This window comes from Thermobia domestica, chromosome 1 (assembly GCF_964235325.1).
Source record: "Thermobia domestica chromosome 1, izTheDome1.hap1.1, whole genome shotgun sequence".
NCBI classification, from domain to species: Eukaryota; Metazoa; Arthropoda; class Insecta; order Zygentoma; family Lepismatidae; genus Thermobia; species Thermobia domestica.
The window spans coordinates 100,131,671-100,144,068 of record NC_137454.1 but is presented as its reverse complement, the minus strand read 5'-3'; the positions used below and the strand labels follow the sequence as shown (position 1 = coordinate 100,144,068).

At 31.5% G+C, this 12,398-nt stretch overlaps 2 protein-coding genes across 2 annotated transcripts in view; one reads left to right on the top strand and one right to left on the bottom strand.

Annotated features, from left to right (window-relative positions):
• The window catches only part of LOC145687685 (annulin-like), a 172,884-nt gene extending 167,085 nt beyond the window's left edge, over positions 1-5,799 (top strand). The window contains exon 14 of the mRNA XM_081761145.1: positions 3,180-5,799. Within this exon, the coding sequence (XP_081617271.1) occupies positions 3,180-3,354 (175 nt within the window). The 3' untranslated portion in view covers positions 3,355-5,799. The remainder of the gene's footprint in view (positions 1-3,179) is intronic.
• A 5,087-nt stretch (positions 5,800-10,886) lies between these two features.
• The window catches only part of LOC145687639 (annulin-like), a 73,118-nt gene continuing 71,606 nt past the window's right edge, over positions 10,887-12,398 (bottom strand). The window contains exon 15 of the mRNA XM_081761107.1: positions 10,887-11,083. Coding sequence (XP_081617233.1) covers positions 10,927-11,083 — 157 coding nt within the window. The 3' untranslated portion in view covers positions 10,887-10,926. The remainder of the gene's footprint in view (positions 11,084-12,398) is intronic.

The following is a 12,398-nucleotide window of genomic DNA, read 5'->3' as shown; positions in this document are numbered from 1 at the left end:
ATGCAATTTATTATGATTTATAAAGAAACACATTGATTCTTTTAAATAGTAAATTATACATAGATAGATAAGATTATACGTTTAAGATAAAATTTACTAGCATTGCGTTTAGTGTTTACTGATAATCAGGTAACTTATCTGTTCACATTTTATTACGACAGTTAATCTTATTTTCGACCATTTTTTTTATATATGTATATAGCTTTCTTTCTTTCTTCTTTTTTCTACTTAAGTTGCCACTTGTATCATTTACTGTGTGATGCTACGTAGCTCATAAGTGTAGCATTTAACTTAGTGTGACTTGAATGCTAGAAAAGGTTAACGAGTTTTACTGTACAGAGAGTAGAATCCGCGAGCAATGCACCCTTGTACCCGTTAGCTAGAGCCTTATGTAACTACCTAATTATACCAACCAACTACAAAGCTTCCGGAGTGACTTTAGTGATTGAAAGTCAAGCCAAGGTGATGGGTATTTCAAGCGTTTTCTTTTTAGTAAACTAACTGTAAAGAAAATTATTATAGAATATAGCATCCATAATCCATTATGTAAAGAGAATTCCATCAGTGAGTGACGGCAAAACCGCTTCGGAAACCGGGACTGTTCTTGCTGTGATAGTTGGTCATCGCGGCATGGTAAGGTATAACCGAATTTTTGAACATATCTGGGTACAACCATGGAGAAAAGGATAAAGTGACAATTTTTACTATTGCTATATGTTTCTTTAAATCCGTTGAGCGAAAAGGCATTGTGAATTTGATATTCAAAGAGAGTTCCTGCAAATGTTATTCATTGCACGAATTAAATATGGCAAACTCATTAAGAGGATTTTCTCTTTGAGTGTTGGATGTTCAGATATGAAATTTGATAAATGTGGGCTTCTTTGGTATACAAAATACGAGCACCAAAATACAAGCCTCATTTACTTGCTTCAATGCAAATTTAATCCTGAAGGGGAAACTTACTATTATCAAGTTACGGTGCATTGCAATTTTCAGTTGGTAGAGCTCAAAAGAAGGATTGTAACATAAACATTGAAATGTCACTTTGTATAAACATTTCCTTGACAACGGCTAACTTCACCATAACAACGCACAAACAAAATATCTATATCGATCTACTAAATATTTTTTTCTTCTGCTTCTATTTTATAACAAATGCTTGAGCACTGCTGCCCTGATTACAATCGAAATAAACAATATACAGCGTTATCGTTGTAGAATTGAGAATGTCTTCCTCTGGCTTGGTATAAATCTGGCAAATTAAGGCAGCTACACATTACGGTGGGGCGAAAAATTAAAAAAAAAAAAAAAAAAAATCAAGTCGTGATATCAGGGGAAAGTTGCAAGTTGGGGAGACTTAAAAGGAGTAAAACAAGCAATAAAATCGGTTTATATCTTCCGCTTGCCTATGTTCCCTAAAATTTGTCGAAATTTAGAAACAAATCACATTTGTACGATAATATTTTATCTTACTAATGGTATACATTAATTTGTTTTTAAACATTTAAAGTTGTATTCAATAAAGAAAAAAATGTAAGTTGTTACTATTATTTCCCCTTGAACTGTGATCTACCATTATTTGTAAATTTTTCCCAGAATTTCATTAACTCGGAAGGCAATGAGCGACTGGAAGATGTTGATGGATTTCAATAATATTTAAACATTATTTTCTGTGGTTCTAATACATAAGAATTTGAGCTACTACATTCCTGAATAGGCTAATTTAAAAATATTAAAAATTATCGTAAAAATGTAAAATTTTCCAAATTTCGTCAAACTTTAAAACACATGAGCAGCCGGAAGATATAAACCGATTTTATTCTTTTTTTTTACTCGTTTTAGCCTCCCCAATTCGCAACTTTTCCACGATATTACAACTTGAAAAGAAAAATTGATTTTTTTCGGCTCACCCTACTACACATGTACTTGAATCAGCGAAGAAGTAATTTCTTCGTTGAAAACAAACAAACAGGTTAAGCTGGAAAATACGTGTCTGGAGTTGAACAATAACACTGAAAAGCAGACCCTGTATCCACTGAGTGAAACTTAGTCTCTGCACCTGTGTTCGAGTCACGAATATAAGTGTCCAGTTAGTACCAACACTTCGGTGATGTGTGGTTGGCGCATGGTTGAGAATCTTCACCATACACGGTAAAACTTGGTACCGTGAGCGACAATGCTGGTGGCATTCCGCGAACTTCCGATTTGGCACAGCACTTATTCCTCGATACGTTCAGTAGCACTGATGTAAAAGAAAGAATCCCGATCGAAGGTGATCTCAATTTTCTAGTTTCTTACAGCGTGGGTTCTGTTTACAAGTCCCATGCTACGATGCTCAGCTATTTTTTTTCTCTTGGGATATTGTGTATTGCAGTCTCCTTGGCGATCATTTCTTTTGAAGCGAATACATTGGCTTGAAGAAATCTCTTACTCAACACGTATAGACTGTTAGGAGTGCGGAAGATTTATTGAGAGCGGACCGATAGCGTCATTCACTTCCTTAAAAGAAATAGGCTGGGAAATAAGTCTCTGCTGAGATTTACTATCAAAGTGCAGTTTTAAATCTCTTACGTCATCTTTCGTTTATTTATCAAAATAAAAAGAAAACGAGTAACATAAGATACAAAAAGAAAGTTCAAAAATATATCAATCTTTGACCTCTTCTAGTGAGGGACCTCTTCTAGGAGAGATATCCTTTACATTTACATTTGTTTGAGAAATTATGCAGCAACTGTTCTAAATATGACATATTTTATTTTTATGAACCGTTAAACACAAAGGCACAAAATTTGGTATGCGGAGGCATTTTGCTTCAGAAATTACAGATGTGTCATTGACTTGCACGAGACACAGAGTGAGGGACCGCGAAACATTAACAGCAATGACACGTAAATAAATTTGGTAGAGCGCAATAATGAGATTCAAGTTGTCAACTATAGGCTTAGTTTTGGGCTCAAAAATGGCTAGATTGGTGTTTGTCTGGGATACAAACTCAGACTATTAGTTCGAATCTTACTTTAAGCAGAATTTGATACTGAAAAGGTATGTTATGCTCTAATTAGCGAAATACATAAACATGCATATATAAAGAATATACTGTATGAGTTTCTATTGTATTAATAGACAAAGCATGTTAAGTATTATTTCACTTAATTTTTTTGTTTTTTCTTCCTTTGCAGGACCATACCAGCAGGAGAAATAGTAAGTGTAAACTTCAAACTTACTCCCAAGTGGTGGGGACGAAGGGTCATTGGAGCTAAATTCACATCCAAAGAACTGGAAGATGTTGATGGATCTCTTACCATCGAAGTTCAACCAAAGAAAGAAGTAAATGGTACTGGCAACAGTGCCTGAGTATGAAGAACAAAAGTAACTTTTTTATGCTTGTTATTTTTTTTAAATTTGTATGTCATTGATGCCAATGTATTCCTAACAGGGGTAATGTTAATATAAAGTATACACATATTTTGTAAAGTTATTGCTTTATTTTGTATAAGTTCAAACTATAATACTCATTGATAATTTCTGATAACAAAAACAACGTAAGGATTGTGTGAAAGTTATCATGTTTATTATGTAATATTTTATAAGTAATATTCAGTATCTTTTCATGGAAACAATACGAACTTCGTTTTCCGTCAAATATTTTAGAACTTTTTTTCATTTTTTTTCTTCTGGTAGATAAATTTAGTCAGATAGGAGCTTCAAGCAAAATGTAAATGAAGAAATATTATTATCATCAACAGTGCCTTAAAAGTTTCAGTAAACAAATCATATAATAAACTCGATTGAAATATTATTTTTGCATGTCCTATAAATTCACTGTACATGAAAGCTCATTTGAGCAGATAAGATAGAAGTCTTTTGTGTATACTTATACACGAGATTGAATATATTTGTATGCATATGTATGTATGTATAAAAGTGTCTATGTGTGTGAGAGTGTAGAATGATTGATATATATTACATTTTCTCTTCACAGTTAAGATAATATGATTCAAAAAAGAAAGTATCAGTTATAAGTGATAACAAGGCAATGTATTTTCATTTAGTAATGATTTATCTAGCTCAAATCTTAAGAAGCTATATTAAGAAGTATTGTAATTATCATTCTTTGAACAAGAGTTATAGCTTACGCTTCGATATAAAAAGCTTACTTATAAACAAGCTTATAATAAATGTTTTAAGGAGCACCATTTTTTTTTTTTTTTTTTAAGTTTGAACAGAAGTACAGAAAGGAAATTAGTATTGCAGTATTTTTTTCAACTTGACTGTACGAGACATTTGCTCGTTAGCATTTATTATTTTTTTGAAGAGTGGTATTGCTTTGGATGCAGTAAAATAGTTTTAATATTCGCTTTCTTAGTTTCGTAAACTATAGCAGAAAAAAAAACCTAATTATGTTGTGAAAAGTGTATTGTTTTCAATTTACCAATCTGTATATAGATTTGTCAATATGAACTAAATAAACGCTTTACTGAATTACGTAATGTGAAAAATATAATTTCGTCACATTACAGCAAAATGATGTAGTATGACATTTTGTGTTATATATGTCTGATGTCCGTAGTGTCTGTATAATATATATTAATGCATCAAGCAAATGTGTAAACGAAGACAAGTGCTTTCTAAATGTTTATGGATGGATAAGTATAAAATAATAAATTATATGCTGAGATATTTATTATTTACTTCGAGGCAGTGCTTAGACGCAACAAGCATATATCAACAAAAGAACAGCGATATACAAAGTAATGTTCAAAGTTAAAAAAAATCATACAAATGAGTTTTTTTTTTTAAAGATATAAAATGTTCTTTGTACAAATATTATGGCAACTTCAGTAGATGAGCAACAGATTTTCAGTAATTAAAATTTCTGATTTGATAAAAACCTTTTTAAAACTATATATTAAGGGAAAAAGTTTGCTCAGTGCTCAATTTTAAGTATGATTTTTATTAAAGACATTATTTTTTTTTTAAAAAAAATATATGATATTATAGTATGATATTATATAGTATGATATCATACTATAGTTATGAAAAGTTATATAGTATGATATTAGAGTGATTTCTTGAGTTGTCATCAATCTTCAGATATTCCTAACACATACAGAGCTTAGGTCTTGGGGCTATTCATATGAATTCGTATATGAGGATTTAAGTTTGGAAGAAAACATATTTATTAAAGTATTTACAAGTTGAAAATACAATACGCTGGTATGTATGACCTACTTTATTTGAATGTGTTGAACAAAAATATACTACTTTGTGAGCTTTTAGATTTGAGACAACACTTATTATTCTTTGTTATTTTCATTAATTATTTAAATAAAACTTTTAAACATTTTTAGTTATTATTCGAAATAAAACTAGGTGAAAATGTTGCTATAATTTAAAATTTATAGTTATATCGAAATATACATTATAGTAATAAACAAATATTTGCATTTATTTTTCAATTATTCTAGTAATCACTTGAATGCTAATTTGTGTTTTGAAGATGTAGCTAAAAGTTATGTAGCTTTTTCTTATTCATATATACACATGAGTACAATTTATATATTCAAAATGTGTGTTCCATTTCCAGTTAAGTATGTTAAATATTGTTATTGTTTATATATGTAGTAACAATTCAATATATTACTTTTAAGAACTGTTCAGCTACTTTACAAGATTGAATATATATAATTTATCATATTATGTTTTGCAATATCATATTATAGAATTGATAATGGCGCATTATGAAAAAACTTAAGTAATGCTATCCTTGTAAATGATTTTCTTTGTTGCTATTCTGATCAAGAAAGCAAATTCAGTTTTCTTATATCTAGTAAATTAATTTATCTTATTTTGTAAAACTGAAATTACATTGCAAACGATGTGGTAGAAACTGGATGATTGACTAATGGTTCGCTTCCATTTTCAGAAGAACGGGTCAATTCGCTTATTTTTGATTTTCAAGAGATTCCAACAATTTTTTTTAGTCCCATGATCAGGCAATCTTATTTATTAAGTTCGAGCCCAGCTTTAGGATAGATGAACGCTGTCTAAACAGAACACCAAACTGGAAAGAAGTCAACAAGACCTAATTTTTTTCTTGTTCAGTTATTTTCTTGTTCAAGTACAATGTTATCTCTCAGAAACAAAACGAGTTGTAAGATTTTTTATGCAACATATAATCGATTTGTTTGAAATCAATCTCAGAATTTGGAAGAGGGTAGATCATGAGACTAAGTAGCTCTTAACTAGCTCTTCCCGAGTTACGAATGAGTGTGGAAATAGATTTGATCAAGGGAAAAATAGAGAAAAATAAGTTAAAGAAGCATATTCCTACAGAGTGGACCTTTGCCAGCCATCTTTTTAATTAAGGCAAGTGAAACCAGAGGTGGGTGCTAATATGTACTCTGCCATAAGATATAATTCTTTATAATGTCCAGTATTGTTCCAGTAAATTTTAGGAATATTTGCTACTTATTATTTTTCTACATCTTACCTTTTGGTACAGAAATTTCTTTAAAACAAAATAAATAAAAAATAAACAGAAAGGGAGAAAAAAATGTCATTTTTAAACAAGATTGGAACATAATTGAGTACTTCGCAAATTTGAATCAAGTAGAAGCCCTTGTTACAAAAGTTAGTCAATTCTTTTATTACAGTTTGTGTCAAATCTACTTTGCCACTTAGTGCAAAATGTAGATAATCTCAATCTGCTGTAGAACATGGGGACTAATGCTTGAGTTGTCGCCATTTTGTACTAAGTGAAATTGTGAACTTTTCCGTAGCACCTAAAACACAGATAGTGTCAAAATGGCATTAGTTCTATCCTGTACCAAGTAGCATACCAAAATATTATGTAGCACGTAAAACATAATAACCAAAGAGTTGCTTTCATTTTTATACTAGCATTTATGTATCGCATAGAATATAAACCTATCTAGTTGCTTCCATTTTGTACGAAATATATTGCAGGTTTTTATACATCACATAGAATACAAACCAACCAAATTCAAAAATGGAATTATTTTTCTTTTGGAACAAACCATTCACTTTATAATTACTTTGAATCGTTAACGGGCATTTCATCTAAAGACAGAAATAATATAACGATAAATAAAGTCTCATTAGTGTTTTGATAATTTTTTTTTCGTTGTGTGCTCCTGTGAAGTTGACTCTTAAATGATTATTTCCGTGGTGTCGCTAGTGACTGTTTCATAAATCTTTTGAGAAGCCAAATCAGCCAGAAGATTAATATGCTATACGCTTTTGCAGTGACTCCACATGAAAACCAGTTTTTTATTTACTACCAAACTGATTAAAAAAAAAGCTTAAGGTTTGATATTTTGTAATAAGGAGTCATATTTCTTTTAATATTTCTTGTATATACATTAAATATTGCTAATATTATACAAATGCGTTGTCTTTGTGTAGCTTGTACAGTTGAATTTTGTTCTCGAGAAAAAAATGTAATCATTTAATAGAAAAGAAGTTACACATTTTGTATTTTTATTTTTTGAATATGTTTTGTAATATGTACTAGAGTAAATAAAGTATTTAAAATACGGATAAAAGAAATTTAGTCTTCTAAGTGACAAATCTTTTCTCGACAGAAATGCTCTACTGATATCTACCTGTACCGGATGAATATGAACAAGAAAACTAAACTAACATTATTCATGGCTTTGTATTGGATATTGAACGAAAGAAATTCTGATCGAAGCTTCAAAACACACTGTATTTTAAACTGTGTTGCAGTTTCGGATATCTACCATATCTTTCATCAGATACTATGGAACAAATGAAGATGTAGACACACAGTCATCCTAATGAAAAACTAAATTCTATTGGCTGATTCCTTCAGCCTATCCCGAAGTTCCCATGTCCATTTTCCAACAAATCACGTGCCGCAATTTTTGGTCTTTATAGGTGCCTTTTCCAATTTCATCTTCCTACCTATGCTATCCAAAATTCTCTGCCATAATTCATTAATAGGTAAGCCCCCTGCATAGTTCACCAGCTTTTCTCTCGTCCTACCTTCTTTATCGAATCTGCTCCTTTCCACTTCCTTATTATCATTCTCTTCTCCATCTTCAATACTTCCATCTTATCCCAGTTGCTTTCGTGATTAGTTTCCTTAATCTATCTGTATATCGCATTGGTATCTTTCTTCGTCTTCACGTCATCTTTGTTTATTCCTTTCTTTCGTTCTCTTTCCCCTCTCCTTTACATATTACATATCGAAGTCCCCATACCAAATACCCTGTAGATTTCTTCCTCTTCATTCATCTTCTGGATTTCTTTTGTTCAAGAAAACTAAGTACCTCAGCAGCCAATAATTACTAAAAAGAAAAATATTTCGTTTTTCTGAAACTATTTTTGTTTTATGGGTAATAGGAGAGGTTCTCTTGTTCACCTTTTTGGTGTCTCCTAGGATTGCTCGTCAAGTATCAAAGCGATTCTTATCTCCTTCCAGGTGCTGTAACATTTGCGATATCAGATTCAAAGGCAGTTAGTTGAATCCTTCACCATGTAATGAATATTATATATATATATATATATATATATATATATATATATATATATATATTCTGAAATAATAATGTGAACTAATAATACTAAACAAATACTATTTTTGTTACGTCACGTGATCGCTTCCTACTCGAAGCCTAGTACACCTGTCCATAGTTATGCTAGCACGAACGAACTGAATTTTGAAAATATTTTTTAAAAAATTAAAAGTTACTATCAATAAATAAAAATAAATCTTACAATTAGAATCTAAAATAAGTTATAATCAAAATATACTAATAAGCAGTTTTTTTTTAATGTGTTATGGAACAATTAGGGATCCCGAGTTCGTCAACACGAACTCACTTCAAGAAAGAAAATAGGTGAATTTAGTTCCAAAGCTCAACGAGAAAATAAAATAAATTTTGAATAAGGAATAACGCGAACTAAGAATCGAGTCGAGATCTTTTGATAAAGATTGTCAGATTGCCTACAAGACATCAGCTCGTTAAAAACGAACACTTGTTTTACTTGTTACCTATATTTTCCTCTGAACCACAGTTAATCGAAATCTGAAAATGGTAAAATTTAACAATTTCTTACCTTTAAATTACTACAAGCAGAACTACTAAATTTATTTGGAATCAAATCCACGGAGACATTTTAATTAAGTTTATTGCTTAATGTTAAGAAAATTTACCAGATAAGATCGAATAGCAATGATAGGGTCTCTAGCAGCTGGGTGGAAATTTTTGTAGTTATCCCTACTAGACGAGAATTTTTTTTTTTTTTTTTTTAAAAAGTCATTGTAATGACATGCGATTTTTCATAAGATTCCTCAAATGTCACAAAATTTATATAGTTTCTCTTTGAACATTATTTTTGTTGAATTTCGAATAAAATATTGATTCATATAGTTCAATCATAATAGTAATCATCAATAGGGAAACATTCCTTGTGGGTCGCATAGCCAAACTTCAAAACAAAATTCTGATGTGCACATTTCGAAAATAATCAAAATACTTTGAAATAGTATTTATCAATTCCATTGTTTGCAGGTCGCCGTCTCGAATCTCTCTCCATTGTTTCTAACGCGGACTACAGCGGTTACAGATCGATGGAAATGAGACTAATCGCTAAAGTTCAACTGTCAGTTTTCAAATAACTTGTATCACCTGATGTTGAGGTCCATATAGTGATAACCATACCTCAGTATTTCTTTGTGAATTTCAATCAAGATTTATTTTAACCCGTACCAATCTACCTGCTTGTTTTTTGGTAGATGAATTCCCCCCCCCCCTATATTCTTAACACTTCTTCCATTAAGGAGACTACCCAGCTACACCAATTTGTAGTGTAGACTAAACTAATATTGATACGATATATTCCACATAGAATGTGATGTTTAAGTGTAGGAGTCGTCAAGGTTAGTACTAGGACAATTTCAAAAAATGAACTTTTTTTTTTTTTTTTTTTTTTTTTAAAGATAAACTTTAGGTAATTCTGGAAACCAATAATTTTGTTCTCAGCTTTTTGCAAAAAGCCATCTGAAGGAGTAAAGTGTTATGTTACCCCAACCTCTGCTTTTCATGAAAACAGTCTTTCCCAAAATATTTAACAAAAGTTCAAGTTTCTTCTGTAACAGCAGACAGAAGTATGTATGACTTTTACCCTGCATAGGTAAGTTTTACTCCTGTAAGTATTAGACTATTTTTTTTAACTTTAAAGTTAACATTGCGCATTTACTTCTTACATAACTAATGTGTACTGCTGAAGGAAAACTGATAATTGAAGAAACTTATTACTAAGTAATTAACCTACAACGTACATGCGTTGGATTGGATTTTAAAATTACAAACAACATCTCTATCTTCGCCTTCCTTATCTTTCCCAGCATCCTGGATTACACAATTTCATCAAGTGAGATCAAGCTTCCAAGTTCCCATTATTTCAGGATTTTTGTACATTATTTCATAACATCTTATTGAAGGGGGGAGGTAAAACTATGTACGCCACTACATATACAGTGGTGTATACAAAGAAACTTCTCATACATATATACATATTAGTATGTATATAAAGAAATGAAAAGATCGTATATTATTCAGTTGCTCAAATGTTTATTTACTACGGTTCATATATTAATATATCTAAGCATTACACAAAAATTGAAAATTCACTCAATAATTTAGATTATTTTGATACATGAAAGTATAATATTACAAATAGTATGAAAAGCAACATACATGAATATACCGTAAAAATTATCTTTACAAATTCAGTATCAACCATACATTAGAATACATTATATACATGTTACATTAATTACTTTGTACAATTATTTGTTACACATTTGTTCTTTACATGTAGGTCTATGTTACATTTATTCTTTGTATCTGCCATCGTCCCTTTCCGTCTCCTCTATTCCATCATCTGCTTCGGTTGAACTTCAAGGAGTAAACATCCATTAACATCTTGTAACTCTTTGGAAGTGAATTTTGCTCCAACACATCTTTGACCGCACCACTTGGAAGTAAGTTCAAAGTCTACACTTGCTGTTTCATTTGGTGCTATGTCCCTAAGCGAAATAAGTGAAAAAGAAAAAATACATTAGTGTTTTCTTTACATTCATCTGAAGTTGTTCTTTACAAATCTAGTAAGGCTAGTAAAACTTCCTTATATTTGATTTTACTCCTGCACGGAATTTGCTTACATGTATATCTTTCAATCTTTTCAAATCTGCAATTCAGCTCCAATATTAAAAAGGCGCACAATGCCACGAAGGAATGAAAATTCTTGTGTTACTCTACGAAAGCCATTTCTAGCTGAATGATCTGTAACGTCAGTTTGCTTTTCGCCTGCTCAGTTTGAGAAGGAGCTGGTAGGTAACTTTACGTTAGTAAAAGACATTGGTGACAGGCAAACAAGAACATCGATAGTGCAGTCGATTGTTTTACAGGATCCATGGTAATCAAGAACATCGATAGTTCAGTCTATAGTTTACAGGGTCCGTGGCAAACAAGAACCTCGATAGAGCAGTCTATAGTTTTGCAGGAGCTATGGGAAATAAGAACATCGATAGTGCAGTCGATGGTTTTCTAGGATCCATAACTGCTCGTGGATCCATGACTTCACTGGCAACACTTTCTCCTACGTCATCCTTACCCCTCTTTCCATCAGTATTTCAGCTATACTCAGATTGTAACCGCACCCCTAATCGCGAATTGGTAATATCTGCTCTAAATACTAAATTTATCCACTTATAACCACCCTGAAAATAAGCATACCTTATGGCAGCTGCTTAATGACGACTAACTTAAAATCACAGGCTTGAACTAAAACTGTATCAATGGTGGTATTGTACAGTTCGCAGCAAAAAACCTGCAACATGAGCATGTAAGTTTATTGTGAAACGACGAAGTTCACACATAAATGTGCAGGGGAGGAGGCCGAGGTTTCTCCTGGCGTGATTCGTGCCACTTAGACGTTATGTTGATTCCCTGCGCTGTTAGGCGTAGTTTCACAATAAACATACTCATGTTGCAGTTTTTTTTTTTTTTTTTTTTTTTTTTGCTGCGGACTGTACCTATTCACTTGTCTTTTAAAACACCCTAACATATCGTAAAGAGTAACATGAAATACTTAACAGTTAATCCAATATTATAAATATTAATCTCATTAAAAAAGAAAAACTGGTTGTAAGAGTTGTCTGATAATACGAGGACTGCGATCAACCAAAGATTTTCTTTGTACCCATCAGTGAGTAGCAACAGTTTGAAATTTGTCTGCATGATGAAAGATTACTAGAAGATGTCAGAATAACTTGCAATCTATTTCACACCTTTCAAATTGTTTAGGAAGTAGGAAGAAGGTATTTGGCCATAACTTCTATA